The 16,796-nt window shown below is 42.0% G+C and overlaps 1 protein-coding gene and 1 long non-coding RNA gene across 2 annotated transcripts in view; one reads left to right on the forward strand and one right to left on the reverse strand.

The window, feature by feature from the left end:
- The window catches only part of enpp7.2 (ectonucleotide pyrophosphatase/phosphodiesterase 7, tandem duplicate 2), a 41,045-nt gene extending 30,880 nt beyond the window's left edge, over positions 1–10,165 (reverse strand). Inside the window, exon 1 of the mRNA XM_028476192.1 lies at positions 9,698–10,165. Coding sequence (XP_028331993.1) covers positions 9,698–9,953 — 256 coding nt within the window. The 5' untranslated portion in view covers positions 9,954–10,165. The remainder of the gene's footprint in view (positions 1–9,697) is intronic.
- Positions 10,166–15,948: 5,783 nt separating this feature from the next.
- Positions 15,949–16,291, forward strand: LOC114481397 (uncharacterized). Its single transcript, XR_003676242.1, has 3 exons — positions 15,949–15,989; positions 16,072–16,132; positions 16,244–16,291. It is a non-coding gene; the product is annotated as an uncharacterized LOC114481397 (long non-coding RNA).
- The last annotated feature ends 505 nt before the right edge of the window (positions 16,292–16,796 follow it).

A 16,796-nucleotide genomic window follows, 5' to 3' on the forward strand; every position in this document is an offset into this window, starting at 1 on the left:
AGAGAAAATAATCCTCCAGCGGTTCCAGACATTCATGCTGTCGTTGACTCCCGTGCGGAATTCTGCAGCCGTTGCAGCTCTCAACTATGAATTTATTGATCTGAGCAGCAGATGCACCAAAACAGTTTTATTCCAAGAATAAAAGCATCGGAAATTAGTCCATCAGTTTGATCCTCTGAAACGGTCAGTAGTTTTCCAGGCGGTAATCCGTCAGCAGGTGATCCAACAGCAGCAGCAGAGCATACATCATCAGAAGTGTCAGAGAAAGCGTGAGGGCTGTCAGCTGTACTGTCAGCTGGGTCGTCAGATGAAGGAGAAGAAGAAGAATTTGGTAAAGTAGGAATCAAAGGTCCATTAGGAAGGAACGTCTGATTCATGTCCGATGAATTCCGAAGGCAGTAGTATGAAGGGCAATATGGTTTCTCCGGTGAAGCAGGCCATAGATCTGGGATAAGCCTTTGAGAACCCATGATCATTGGTAGTCTGGCATCAAATGTGAATCAGCTTGCACAGTGGTCTACTCATATCTTTGTGGAGGAGGCAGAGCTCATTCGATTATTGTTCTTTCCATCGGACTTTGTACGGCAGTTTCTGAAAAGTTTTTTGACGTATCCAATACGTTCCTCAATCAGTTTCCCCTTAAATGTGTTGTACGGAATAATGATTGACGGTTTCACTGACGAACTGTCGTTCAATTGTAGTTTGATTTTCTCCTCGCCATCTTGATCACGAAAGAGTGAGAGGAAGAGGAACCATTTCACGCTGGACCAAGTCTTTGTCCTCCAGGTGGCTCTGACCAATTCTCCTTCAGAACTCTGTCCAACAGAAGTCTCTCCAATAGCACTTTCATCAAGAAATCTTCTTGATTTCCTTCTTTTCTGCAGCTTTTCGGGTGATATAGGTTCTGGGTAAGTGGTTCAACTGATAGCGAGCCAATCCTCCTCTGTCAAAGAGATAATATTATTTAATGCTTCCATAGGATTGTCGTCGTCGATGACGTATATCGCCAGTTGACATTTCTCATGTCTAAATGTATATCCCCATCGTTTTGTCGTTCCTTGTATCGCCCATTCACAACAAAAGCCATCACTCGGACCCGGCCATTGCATCTGTTCAATGGTTAACATCTTTCTCACCCTGGAAGATGATGTTGATTCTCTGAAAAACAACACGTAGATCGCTTTCCCTGCTGGATCAGGTATCAGTAACTCATCCTCCTCATTGTCTGGAGCCGAGTTTAGAAACTTTGACTCCTCTTCCAGGGTCCCCGCGAATGATGACTTTTTTTTTTGCAGAAATTCAAACAGCGTTTGGCGCGAGGCATTAGTTTTGGAAAAAAACTTAAGATGTACTGCAGCATTTCTTTGACCAATATGCACACACACACACACACACACACACACACACACACACACACACACACACACACACCCACCACCACACACACACACACACACACACACACACACACACACACACACACACACACACACACACACACACACACACACACACACACACACACACACACACACACACACACACACTGTGGGGAAATGAAGGCTTATCTTATCTCATCTTTTACAAGCTTAAGCAGGTTTGAGTTTTATAGGAAGACAATGACCCTGAACAAGACAGAAAAACAGACTAAAGTGTTTATCACATTTAGCTTTCAGTGCAGAGATCACAGGATCAAATCCTGCTTGCCGCAGTATCTCTGGAGAGGTTGCATGTTCTTTTTGACTGTGTGTTGTTCCTTTCACATTTTCTGATTCATTCCTGATTTTGAAAACATAAAGCTTGTTGTTATGGGATTTTCTGAATAGGATATAACTTGTTTGTGACAGTAAGGCTGTTTACACTGCAAGCCTTAATGCTCAATTCTGATTTTTTGCTCAGATCCAATTTTTTTGTTTGGCAGTTCACATTATCATTTAAAATGTGACCTGTATCAGATTCCAGTGTGAGCGGTTTGCAGCCCCAAACTGACTCACATGATCATTTTCGCGTTTTTGTGAAGTGGAAGCTGGAGAATGAATGAGCAGGTGCAGAGGAGGACGAGGAAAAAGAAAAAGAGAGCCAAATATTTAGTTTTGGGATTTGTGGTGCTGACACCAGTTCTCAATCTAGAAATCACTTAAATAAGACTATCCTGTGAAGTAGACCAAAAGATCCTGAAAAGCTACATTCAGGAACAAATGAGAAAAAAGTAATCTGGAAAAGGTTATAAAGCCATTTCTAAAGCTTTGGGACTCCAGCGAACCACAGTGAGAGCCATTATCCACAAATGGCGAAAACACGGAACAGTGATGAACTTTCCCAGGAGAGGCCAGCCAACCAAAATTACCCCAAGTGCGCAGCGACGACTCATCCAAGAGGTGACAAAAGACCCCACAACAACGTCTAATGAACTGAAGGCAAGGCAAGGCAAGGCAAATTTATTTGTATAGCGCATTTCATACACAAGGCAACTCAATGTGCTTTACATGATAAAATGTTCAATTTATGCTCAGCTCTTCTACAGTCAGATTTCAATTTCTGCATTATCTAAGTCCTCCTCCAAGGTGTTTTCTGTGTGTTTGGTTTTCTCTTAGTTTTGATTGGAGCCACCACATCTATGACAATACAGACTTTTGTATTAAACTCATCCAAAAGATCATCAACTGTCTCACCACTCAATGTTGGTGTCATTGCTATGGCTTCCATAAACTGTGCACTTGTGTTCTCATTTATGTACCTTTTCTTTAAACACACAGAAGTAGGGCGAAAAGATGTTACAGTCTCTAGGTCAAAAAAGATACAGAAATGATCAGATAGAGCTAAGTCTCTTACATCAACAGCAGAGATATCAACACCTTTAGAGATAACCAGATCCAAAGTGTGACCTTGAGTGTGTGTCGGACCAGTCACATGTTGTGTAAGACCAAAAGTGTCCATGAAAGCATACAGTTCTTTGGCAGTATTGTCCATGTTATTGTCTACATGAATATTTAAGTCACCTGTTATTATTAAAAAGTTGTATTCAGTGCATACAACTGAGAGCAGTTCAGCAAACTCATCCATGAATTCTCCAGAATATTTTGGGGTCTATAAATGACTAAAAACAGAACTCTTGAATCACCCTTCAGTAAGAATGACATATATTCAAAGGAGATAAAGTCACCAAATGTTATTTCTTTGCACTGAAATATTGATTTAAAAATGGCAGCAACTCCACCACCTTTCCTGCAAGTACAACACTTATTGAAATAAATGAAGTCTTGTGGTGCACTTTCATTGAGAACAGTATTACTGATACCATCATTCAACCACGTTTCATTAAGAAATAAAAAGTCCAAGTGATGTGTCAAAATAATATCATTAATTAGTAGTGACTTGTTAACAAGAGATCTAATGTTAAGAAGAGCTAATTTTAAAGACTTTACTGTAGACACTGGTGGACTTTTTGGATGACAATTTTTATCTCTATAAAGCTTTTGGTTTTTCTTTAATTTCAAAATTTTACCTGTGTTACCTGTCACCACAGGAATTTAAGAAGCTGCATTAACTCCTTAAGGCCCTGACTTTTTCTGGTTGTTCCTAAAAATAGAGCTATTGCAGTCCGGACCCAGCACACATCAGACCTGTGTCGCTCTAATTTGAACACAGCTGGCCTGAGGAGAAGAGTGATCCTGGTCCTGGTATCGTCGAGGAGGGATGGGTGGTGCAGATTAGTTCTTTAGAGGAGATAAGATGGGACTGTGGTGGGGTAATGGGTGGGGTGTCAGTCTTGTGCCAGCCAGAACCAGCTTGTTCATCTGGGCAGTTAAATCCAAGAAGGCAGGGGTAGGAGAGAAGCTGGATGAGGTGGAAGTAGGTGAATTTTGGGGTGAAGCAGCACTTGCCTCAGTTAAAGTCAGTGTTCATGACTCCACCATAAGAAAAGACAAAAGTTTAACTTCTTGGAAGGTCTGTGTCCCATTACATCTGGTATAATTGGCACATTTCAGAAAAAGAACATCATACCAACAGTAAAATATGGAGGTGGCAGTGTGATGATCTGGGGCTATTTTGCTGCTTGGGGACCTGGAAGACTTACTGTGATAAATGGAAGCATGAATTCTCCTGTCTACCAAAAAAAACCTGAAGGAGAATGTCTGGCCATCTGTTTGTGACCTCAAGCTGAAGCCAGCTTGAGTTCTACAGCAGGACAATGATCCAAAACACAGCAGCAAGTCCACCTCTGAATGGCTGAAGAAAAACAAAGTGAAGACTTTGGAGTGGCCTCGTCAAAGTCCTGACCTCAGTCCTATTGAGATGCTGTGGCATTACCTTAAAAAGGCGGTTCATGCTCTAAAACTCTCCAATGTGGCTGAATTACAACAATTCTGCAAATATGAGTGGGCCAAAATTCCTCCACAGGGTTGTAAAAAACGTAATGCAAGTTATCGCAAATGCTTGATTGCAGTAGATGCTGCTATGGGTGGCCCAACCAGTTAGGGTTAGGGGGAAAAATAATTTTTCACACTGGGCCATGTAGCTTTGGATTTTTTTTCATTAATAAAACCCTTCATTTGACAACTGCATTTTGTATTTATTTGTGTTATCTTTGACTAATGTTTAAATTTATTTGATGATCTGAAACTTTTGAGTGTGAAAAACATGCAAAAAAAGTAAGAAATCAGGAAGGGGGGAAAACGCTTTTTCACACCACTTATATACATACAATGTAGTTAATGTATTGCCAATGAATAAAATATGTGCAGATTTATCGCACGCGCACGCGCACGCGCACACGCACACGCACACACACACACAATAGGGGGAAGATCCATTCTTCTTTTTCTCTCTCTTTTTGTGGTGGTGTGGACAGAGGGAAGAAGTGAGTGGTAATACCTAAAGCAGGTACCGGGCCTGCAGATGCAGCCAGGCCAGCAGAGAGAGTGGGGGCCAAGGAGCCCCACGGCCGAGCAGCCACACAGCGCATCGCGCCACCGACCCCAACTCCCAACCCCAGACATACAGCCCCCCAGAGCCCGCCAGATCGCCTTTTCTCAATGCCGCCCGCGCGATAAGCCTTATTCACCACCGCCCTAATTTGATGCCTCTGCACTTCCCTATCCCCTGAGTAAATGTGTGTTTAGTTAATGTATGAAGTGCTATTAAAAAAGGTGGATGGAGCGTAACATCCAACCTATGTGTATATATGTGTATGCAGTGCAATAGCTCCGGAGGGTGGAAGTGGTGGTCCCACCCTCCGGGGGGTGGTGTGTTGAGGTGTAATTAAAATTGGAGGGATTAGTAGGGCAAACAGAGGTGGGAATGCCGCCCCCGCACTACTACTTAGTAGGACAGGTGGCGGCCCTCCACCCCTAGCCCAATTTTCCAGCCCCCTAAGGGTTGGGTATATGTGTGTGGTGCACCAAGTGGGTGAGCCAGACCAGCTGGGAGTGAGTGCAGTGAAGTGTCCATGTAGGAGGCCTGTCTGGTATGAACCCGGCCCGTCCACAATGCAGGCCACCGGAGAGGGTAGATGGCGCAGACGGGCACCACCACGCCAGCGACATCTTCAGCAAAGGCGCGCCCCAGGGAACCAAGCCAAAGTGCCGCCCCTGAGCAGTAGCCAACCCCAGCGCCAGCCCCATCCCAGACCCCCCCGTCCCGAAGCCATAAATCTCACCACCCCAGGCCCCTCAACGGGCCCACTCCCAACCCACCCCACCCGGTGCAACAAAGCCCGCCCCCCCAAGCGAAGGTCGAGACAGGCGGACAGAGAAAAAGAGGAAAGAGTGGCAGAGAAACACGCAGGTCCCCAGCCCCAACGACCACCCAGATGTGCAGGAGGGGTCAGGAGAGCCACATCAAACAGCCCAGGGACCACTAGAACACCCAAAAGGGACGCACGCCCACGCAGAGGCACCCAAAACACCCCGGCAACCCACCCAAGCCACCCAGGTCAAGGCCACCCCACAAGCCCATGGAGGTCCAGATCTACAGTTAGATCAGTGTGTTAGTAAAGAGTGGTGCTGGCAGTCGCTTGCAGGCTAGATCATCAGGCTAAAAACAAAAAAATCAAGATTTAATGCAAGTAGAAAAGGAGTCCAACGCTCCTCAAAGCAGGTTATTTTATTTTTTCTGAGAGCAGACATCTTTTATAAATAAAATCTGAGGTGATTTTGCCATTGGTTTATATTTAAGGATTTTTTATCTTTCCATTTCACTAATATTGTTTTCTTTTGCTACGGCGAGTTCCGCATAGCTGGATTGCGATTGGTTTGCTGGAAGATCAAGCATAGTCAAATCTCCTATCAGACATAGATTTGGAGATAGAGGAATCCTGCAGTCCAGTTTTTCAGTGATTAGAAACCAAAACTGTTGAACTGGCGAACAAAGCCATACGGCATGTAAATATGAATCAGCTGTTTACTGGGTGCACTGAGAGCAGATGTCTGTTGGGGAGAAGCCCATTTTTTTACATTTTCTGTTGGGTAATGTGAGATCTGTGGAGGACCTTGTATTGAATTAGCTGAAGATTTGTGTTTTTAGTCATCTTAAAAGTATTACAACAAATTTCTGTCCAGAAATCGGTGTTCGTGGTGATTGAGAGTTCAGCTTGCCATTTAGTGATTGGTAAGTGATTAGAGTTAGTGTTTGAGAGTGCTCTGTATATTTTTGAGAGTTTTTTTGTTTTTGTTGAGATTTTTTTCATATATATGGCCAGTTCTGGAGGTTGTAAGGTGACTAAATCTATTGGCGTATTTTTCTTAATTGTCTCTGTTACTTGTAAGTACTGAAGAAAATTACTTTTATTTATATTGAATGTTTGGGTTAGATTGTTTTATGTCCTGAGCTTATCATTTTCGAAGAAGTCTTGGAGATGAATAATTCCGTGCGCTTCCCATGTTTTTAGATAGAGCGGTGTTTTTCTGTTTCTAAAGTCGGGGTTGTGCCAGATTGGAGACAGCATGCTAGTTTTTAATTGAACATTTGTAATGTCCAGGGCTTTCCACCACGCAGTCAGGGTAGAGGCAATCAGTGTGTTTTTAAAGCAGTTATGACGTTTGAGGGTCACAGTGATAAAAGGAAGATCAATATGTTTAATATGTTTGCAGTCTAGCTGTTTTATTTCTAGCCAGGTGTTGTGGTATTCTTTTGGTTTTAGCCATTCTGTTAAATATAATATTTGGTTTGCTAAGTAATAATGCATGAAATTAGGGGCTTCCAACCCTCTCTCGCTTTTATTTTTTTTGAAGGGTTGAAAGACTTATTTTGGTTTTTTTATTCCTAGTATAGAATTTTGTAATTGCAGAATCTAATCTTTTGAACCATTGTGTTGGTGGTTTCAGTGGGATCATAGAGAACAGATAGTTTATTTTAGGTAAGATTTTCATTTTAACTGAGGCTATTCTGCCAAGGAGTGAGATGGGGAGATTGTTCCATCGCCGCAGACCTTCTGTGACTTTATCCAACAGCAGATCCAGGTTCAGTTGAATTAATTCATTTAGGTTTGGTGATATATTTAAGCCTAGATATTTAATTGTCTTTGTGGGGGAGGGGTAATGTGGGTTTTGGCTTGCCGGGTTCCATGAATTTTTTGTTAATGGAAGGATTGATGATTTTGACCAGTTAATGGAATAGTCTGATAGTTTAGAGAAGCTGTTTATTAGTTTAAATACTTCTTCTAATGAGGATTGGGGTTCTTCCAGATAGAGTAAAATATCATCCGCATAAAGATTAATTTTGTGTTCTGAAATGGATGAGTGGAGACCTATAGTAACAGAATTCTGGCGTACAGCTGCTGCGAGAGGTTCAACGAATATTGCAAGGATGGAGGATCCATTCTAAATTATTATGCGCGCGCGCACACGCGCGCGCACACGCGCGCGCACACACGCGCGCACACACGCGCACACACACGCGCACACACACGCGCACACACACGCACACACACACGCACACACACACGCACACACACACACACACACACACACACACACACACACACACACACACACACACACACACACACACACACACACACACACACACACACACAATTTGAATTATCATATACTTTAAAATACAATCCATGGGGTGCAGTCTTTTCTGGTGGTTCTGGTGCAGTATTTCCAATCAGTCACACCGGATTTCTCAGATTTTACTTTGATTTAGTATTTTTTTCTGTAGAGATAGCTGCATGGCAAATGTAATTAGGAGAAGGCGTGGACCGATCAGGGGATGACTATAATTGGCGGCATTTCATTCATGTTTCATGGGATTGTCATGTATTAAATAAAATCCTCTTGAGAGCTGAGAAAACATTTTTTAATGATTCCTACCGAGGGAAGCTGCTTGGGTTTTTTGGCCTCATGAAAAAAAATCTTACTGCGGGTCACAGGCCGGTGGGAAATAATGCTTTCTTATCCTAGGAAACACTGATGCATTCTTTACCAAAGGAGACCAGATAATGCTGCCCCACAATTCTGTGCGGGGACAACATTTAAAGGGACACAGAAATTCACGAAGACTGAAGTTCATGTAAGTTTGATGCAATAAAATGCTTTGAATAACTTTAAATAATCTAAAACCGATATATCTTATGATATGCAAGCCATATTATCAGATTATATCTGACATAAAACACGGCACTCTAATGTTCAAGAAAAATGTATCAGAGAAATTTTTAGCCACATTATGTTTTATTCAACATATTTATTTCACCTAGGAATGCTTTGTGCGATTACAGATTTGTATGCGCACACCGTTATGTAGACCTGTCTACATAACGAAATAATTGTAACTTTTTCATAAAATTTTAGTTATTTTGGATTAAAATTGATTTCGGAGTGGAAGGTGAGTGTGAGCAACCATTCTCAATGTGAGGTTCTTTTAGTTTCACTTTTGTTCCTCGTAGCCTCTTTTTCTTTGAGTTCAATTCAAACCTTGTGATATTTTTTTTTTTGGGGGGGGGGCATTGAGAAATGTATCCAAAACAGAAAAAAAAAAAAAAAAAGTTATTGTTAATAAATACATGATTGTAAATAAAATTCATGTGTGATTGTGCGTTTATCACAGTGTTAAATGGTCATTTTGGGTCTCCCCCCCAAACTGATGCCTGACCAAGTCACGACCCCAGTCCAGATTTGACAAACTTCCCCAAATTTACAGAAAAATAATTTCAAACAGTGGAACTCTTCAGCATGTGACTGTAAAGAATTTCTTAATCTCTTATCATTCAATTGTGTGTGAAGATGTTCAGAGGTCAGTCAGATCATGATTGCTTCACATGTGATACAGTCACCAGAGAAGGGTAACATTGCATCATTCCTTTGTGTGTTACTCTGTTTTAATGGGGGTTGCTTTATCAACACCCTGATTTGCATGAAAAGCCAAAGGACAGCCAATTGCCAGTGTCATGCTGGGGTAGGAGTAAAAAACCCAAGAGGAGATATGTGCTGGCTGTGAAGTTTGTATTCTTCCTTCAACCTATGTGCTTGGTGCATGCTGTAGTGAGTCCTGCTACAGTCTGTGAGCCAATCATGATTTCCTCAACTTAGAATAAACTACACAAAAATACAATTCATCTTGTCATCTAAGCTGTTCATCAAAGAACTAGGAAAGTAAAGGTGAAAAAACCTTACACGACGTAAATAAAATACTAAGTTCTGCAACTGCAAAACAAGTTCAGGGCAAAAGGCTGATGATTTAAGGATAATACCTGTAAGCAGAGTGAAGTGTGTCGGGCTGGTGATGGTCAGAAATGCTGGCGTGACGTATCGTGCTTTTACTCCTTCCTGGGCCATCTTGTCCAAGTTAGGGGTGTCCACATCTCGGTCGTAGTCCCACCGAAATCCATCAAAAGAGATGAGTAGCAGCTTGTTCCGGATAAAAGCTCCCCCAGCAGCATCCCGAGGAGCAGCAGTACATGGAGCAAGGATGAGGAAAGCACAGACAGCAAAGCAAAGGCTCATCATGGAGCTTGAGCTACAGTTAAGCTGGACTTCAGTATTAGCATTAAGAACAGGCCAAGCCAGTTTAAGTAAAGCTGTTCTTATCTGTGTCCTCTCAAAGTTGAAGTGTATTGTTTTGTGCTCTGTAGACTTTATCTCCACTGCTGTACCTTAGGTTAACTTATCACCTGATCTGACACAGATCAGATAAAGCAAATATATAACTGCTCACGTTACCACGTTTTTGACACACCTACAGAAAATCTCTTTTTAGAAGGTTTTCTTTCTGTAGCAGGGATATTCAACTAAATTTGTGAGAGGTCCAGTAACCTTCCACCCCTGCTGAGGTCAGAGTAAATACATAGCTACAAATGCAGGTCGTACAATCTCACATTTACACATTACTGGCTAATGTACTGTATGTAAATAAATCTAAACAAAAATCAAACTTTTAAATGTTTATTGAAAAAATAGTCCTCATTGTTTTAAGATTTGCAAAAACACATATTTGGCATAGCAATCTTGAGAACAGAAATCTAATCTAACAAGCTTTAGACATATAAACTGAAACAGGCAAAACAGAGTGCCTATACATTAGATACAAACTGAATGAAAGACCAAAGTGCTATAAAAAAATATATATTAAAAAAATGTTTTTCTGTCCACAAAAAAACCTCTAAAGTGCCTTTTTTTTTAACTCGGAACTGACCTTTACTTGAATAAAATAAAATATAATCTCTACTTCCCTGTATCCATAGGATAATTTACACTTGGGCTTTCAGAAATACAGCTTTCACTTCCAGGTTTTTTTTTTAATTTATTTGTGTCTCTTTATAAGTGCTTCTTTAAGATGAACTAACCTTATCAATAAAATTGATAATTCATTGAAAAACCATGGCAGAAATTATACTAAGGCTTTCACAGATAGTTTTTTCGTCTAAAAATTAAACCTCTATATAGGAAAACTAAAGTCCCAAAAAATCATAGTGAAAGAACGTTAAAATTATTAACTGAATTTTAATATGTTGATAATTTTAAAAAGAAAATGTCTATTTGTACGGTTGCTGTATGGTGCTATTGGTATGGTTACCGAAGTACACCTGCGTAGCGTCTTAGGTTCAGGGTTAGGGTTAGGTTCTAACCCACTATCGCAACAATTTTTAGGGTTAGGTTTAGGGTAAGGTTTAGTCTTAGTCACGTGACCTAATCTGACCAATGACTGACCTATCACGTGACCTAAACTGGCCAAATAGGGCCGCTGTTTTTTTTTTGCTATCTCTTATTTATGAAGGAGAAATGTATTCCAACCTTTATTTATTCTGCATAATGTTAACACTCCACACCTAATAACATAACCTAATTATTTTATAGAGCTGAATTTGTCTGTTCATGTATTTTATTATTTTCAATCATAATTGTTATTTGAGACATCATTTCCTTAATTTTGAAGCTAAGTTGGTGGCAAAAGTGTCTCCTCTTTTGTATCTGAACCAGAGTGAAGCAAGATTATTGGCCGTTTTAAGGTTAGGCAGAATTAAAGTTAAGTTGAGTCCAACATTCATATTGTTTTTTGCTCTCTGCATTTATCCGATTCGTAGGAGTGATGAGCCATAGCATGATTTGGAGAGCTTTCTTAAATGCTTGGATGTTACTTAACTTTAAACTATCTCATTTATATCAATTATTAAGAATTTCAGGAGGACACTCTTTAAATCTCAGGCAACCCAGATTGGGCCACCAACCCAAAGTTGAGAACCCTTAATTTTACCCTTAAAAATGTCTAAACCCAGTGAAAGTGTGGCCTTGCGCACTAAGTGCTGGTGGGGGAAGAAAAGGATTGGAGGGTTTTGAGGTATATCATTTTCCTATGATAGAATACTAATCAAAAATCAGGGGGACGTTGACCCTCTCCTTTCCCTTTTTTTTTTTTTTTTTTAGATAAGAATACATTTGGATTCCTCAAACTATATGATAAATATAATTGGAAAATCACTTATCTGATCATTTTGGACGTGTCTCCGTTTTCCTCTCTCTTGTGCCCGCCTGGTTTTGTAGCCTCCAGCCTCCTCAACCTCCTCCTCCTCAGCCATAAAGGTCAAAGCCAGGGTCAACTGGCTCAGTTATAGTTATGGACAATACTTCCCTTTAATTCCCATTCATCATCAAAAGAAGCAGTGAGATAAGTGGGATCGAAATCGAAAAGGCGGTGGCATTTTCTGTATGGAAACACTCAGAAACAGAAAGGGGGGAAAACATTGTCATGGCAAATTTGCGGTTGACCTCATTTGGAGACATGATTTATTGCTCTGGTTGAGTGATGGAGTCCAGGCGAGGCATTGATGATTTTATAAAAAAAAGGTTTATTATAAAACTAAGTAAAAAGGAGTACAAAGATGGACAAAATTAGTGACCGCCCCGGGCGGACGTCCGATGATCGAGTGGCACAGTTCTAACTCATCACGTATATTCCCCCTCAGTCCCCCTCCCTCCTCCCCCCAGGAGATAAAGAGGACAGGGTGGAGGTGAAAGAAGAGGGTGAAAAGAGACAGTTTCTTCTTTGGGTCAAAACAACCAGTTCTCTGGTATCTCCTGATTGTCGTGAGTGTTGGAGGTGTGTGCGTGTATGGATGTGTATGGATGTGTATTGGGTGTGTATGTGTGACTATGTGAGTGTGTGTAGGCATGTGAGTGTGTCATGCCTCTGTGTCTGAGGGATAAGATGTGTTTTGGGAAGCTGACCTCGAGAAGAGAGCAGAAAACATGAGACAGCAGAAATGAAAAGTCTCAACTTAAAGCCTTAAAAAGAATAAGGTCTATGAGTAAATATGTTAATAAACATAACTAACAATTTTGCCCTGACAACATTAAGACAGATGAATCATTTAAAATGGCCCTTTTCTTTTTTAGAATTTGATTGGTCTCCTTCAAATTTTCAGCCAGCGACCTGTATATATATATATATATAAGAAAAACAATAACAACCACGAAGACAAAGACGTAGACAAGGGCACACATCAAGAAGCATACACATACTGTACAACAATAAAAAACATGGAAACTCAACGTGAACAGTAAGGTCAGTCAAGGTCAAAGCTAGTCATTCCCCTGAAAGTGGTGCTATATAAACAAAAACATTGTTTGGTGTTTTTAAACACCCAGAAAAATGTTTAAAAAAATTTAAAATCTGTTCAACCACTGAGAAGGCCCAAAGCCAAAACATCACAATTCCATCACCAAGCAGCAGTGAAATCTGAGCACCCCACTACATAATTGCCAAACCAGAATGAAGATTCAGTGCCTCGAAACCCAGGAGGAAAGGAAGGTGAAAGAGAGGAACATGTGTAGTCAAACAGCCATTCATCGATCAATCACTCGATGACACGTCCACTGGCACATTCGCACTCACAACGCGTTTCTCTCAGGCATACATAACGTGTCATCATTCAGTCATTCATGCACCGCACACGTTCATGCCTCAATTTTCACATCCATACACTCACAAGATATTGCTGCGCAGTGTCTAAGTAGAATACAGGCCTCATCTGAACCACCAGCAGTGATAGCCAGTCCACCTCCTCTCTCGGGGTCAATGAGCTCTTATTGCCCCCCCATGCTTGGCAACCTTAGCGGTGATCAATCGCTTTTCACTGGCCAGTGCTTCGGATTGCTGTCCGAACCTATCCCAAACTCAGGCTACACGACCGTATTAGACACTAAAAGAGAACCACTCAACCAGAAAGTGAAACACAAACCTGGGAGTCTACGAAGTAACGAATCTAATCCGTGAAGCTTCTTCAAACACAAGTTACGACCGTATTAAGACACTAAAAGTCTTTCCCGGAAGCCCGTAACCCACTCGACCAGAAAGTAAAACCTACTTCTAGGAGTCTAAGAAATCACTGAATCTAATTCGATGAGTTTCTTCCCATTGCTTCCACCAAGAATTCTTACCTAATCTGAATTCCGGGAGCTATACTGTACGATTGCAGGGTACCACTGTCAAAGAGCAACCGTAGCAGTGGAGGCAATCAATGAGGCAACCAGGCTCCAGAGTTTTGATGCATCAGGTTTTTGTCTTTTTATTTTCCATTGGCACCACAAGCACAGTGCATTCCAATCTCCACTCAACTCACTACTGACCAGAATGGAGGTCCCTATATACAGGTGTATCCTTAATTAGCCTGTACCAAGCATGGGGTGACATTTGATTTACATATTAAAAGTACAACATAAATATTTACACAAATAATTCTTAACAGACACCATCATAAACAATAACCCTCTATTAATATAATTACCCTTATTCAGATCCCCTAAATGATTAAACTAATTATTTACATTGATTTCTAAACATCAAGCTCCCCTGTTCCTTAGTCCCTCTTGGTCTCTCCCACCTGGAACTATAAAAAGGTTGCTAAGTTATTTATCAATTATCTTAAAATGTATTTTCTGTTTTTATCACTAGATGAATGCTGAAACCCTGTGGCCTGAACCATGTGCTTCATCACCTGTCCTCATGATGTCAATTTAAGCAAATTCATTAAATCAATACAACAGAATGTGTCTTCTTACTTTCATTACGCACTGCCAGTCTGTTCACACAATTTACCATGTATACATTATAACAGTCCATGTGTAACGTCACCTCGTCGTTACATTTCCTCCCCCTTCTCCGGCAGTACAGTACCTCCATTCTCATGTACTCTGGAAAGACAGTCTGCTACCAGGTTGTCCTTTCCAGCAATGTACTGTACTGTAAAGTTGTAAGGCTGCAAAGAGATATACCAACCGGTAAGACGCATATTGGAGTCTTTCATCCTGTTTAGCCATTGTAGCGATCGATGATCCGTCTCAAGAAGGAAGTGACTTCCCAGCAGATAATACCGTAGAGCACTGATTGCCCACTTCATTGCTAGGCACTCCTTCTCCACTGTTGAGTACCTTGTCTCTCTGTCCTGTAGTTTCCGACTCAGAAAAAGAACAGGGCGCCGCACCTCCTCAATGTCCTGCAGAAGCACTGCACCCAGGCCAACACCAGAAGCATCCGTCTGTAGTGTAAACGGGCAAGAAAAATCCGGACTGTGGAGAACAGACTCACTTGTGATAGCTGCCTTGAGGTCGCTGAACGCTCTGTCACATTCGTCAGTCCACTTTACTTTGTTCAGTGCTGAGGCTCTGGTGAGTTCAGTCAATACGGCTGCTCGAGAAGCAAAATGAGGAACACATTTACTGTACCAACCCACCAATCCAAGAAAAGAGCGCACCTTTTTCTTTGTGGTCGGCACAGGATAAGAATGGATAGCATCCACCTTCCCCACACGAGGCTTGACAACCCCCTGTCCAACAACATGGCCTAGGTACTCTACCTGGTGGCGTGCAAGTGCACACTTGCCCGGGTTAATGGTTAGACCAGCATCCTTAATCCGGTGTAGCACCTGGCGAAGGTGGGAAACATGGTCCGTCCAGGAGCGACTGTAGATAATCACATCATCCAGATAAGCTGCTGCAAACTGTGACACATCTCTCAGCACTTGGTCCATAAGTCTCTGAAAAGTTGACGGTGCCCCCTGGAGACCAAATGGAATCACCTGAAACTGGAATTTGCCATAGGGTGTTACAAAAGCTGTGAGCTCTTTTGTCTCTGGCGCAAGGGCCAGCTGCCAATACCCTTTACTTAGGTCAAGCGTTGTAATGAACTCTGCCCTTCCCACTCTTTCCAGCAGTTCATCAATACGAGGCATTGGGTAGGATTCAAGCTTTGATACAGAATTCAGGTACCTGAAGTCAATGCAGAACCTTAATGAACTGTCCTTTTTCAGAACCAATACCACCGGGCTGCACCATTCGCTGGTTGACGTCTCAATGATGCCCATCTGCAACATAGAGTCGATCTCCTTCTTAAGCCGTGGCACCAACCTCTCCGGGATCCTGTAGCTCTTGCGCTTGGGAAGAGCATCCTGCTTAAGGTGGACTTTATGCTGGACCAGGTCTGTAAAACCCGGCTTGTGTTGGAAAAGCTCCGGATCCAAAAGTACTCTCACCTCCTCCTGCTGGACCACGGTCATATGCGATACATTCACTGCAGCATGCTCAGCGATGTCGGGAAGAAGTAATGGCTCCTTTTCATCCTCTTCCATTGCAGGACAGATGAGAAGGTTCTGGATAGACTGCTCAAAGGAAGGCTCCTTAAATGCTTTCAACAGGTTAACATGAAATACCTGATGTTTTTTCTTTTTATCATGCATGTACAGTTCATAGGTGACCTTACCCAGACATTTCGTAATCTCATACGGTCCCTGCCATCTTGCCAGCAGCTTACTGTCATTGGATGGGAGCAGCAGCAATACCTTTTGCCCCAGATGGAAAGTTCTTTCTCTGGCACTCTTGTCATACCAGGTCTTCTGGCTCTCTTTCGCCGATCTCATGTGTTCATGTGCCAGTGCCGTCATCTGCTCCAATCTGTCCCTCATCTTCAGGACATAGGCCACCACATTGTCACGCTCAGCCTTTGGTTTCTCCCAATGTTCTTTCAGAAGGTCAAGTGGGCCTCTCACCTGCCGACCGTACAACAGTTCAAAGGGGGAGAACCCTGTCGACACTTGTGGAACCTCTCTGTAGGCGAACAGTAGGTAGGGAAGCCACTGGTCCCAGTCTGACCCAGTTTGGGATACAAACTTGCGTAACATATTTTTCAAAGTTTGATTAAACCTTTCAACCAAACCGTCTGTCTGGGGGTGGTAGGGAGTGGTCTTAATGCGCTTTATCCCGAACAACTGATACACCTGCTTTAACATCTTAGAAAGAAAATTTGTGCCACAGTCAGTGAGAACCTCCCTAGGGATGCCTACCCTTGAAAAGAGCTGTAGA

The sequence above is a fragment of the Gouania willdenowi genome, chromosome 19 (assembly GCF_900634775.1).
Source record: "Gouania willdenowi chromosome 19, fGouWil2.1, whole genome shotgun sequence".
NCBI classification, from domain to species: Eukaryota; Metazoa; Chordata; class Actinopteri; order Blenniiformes; family Gobiesocidae; genus Gouania; species Gouania willdenowi.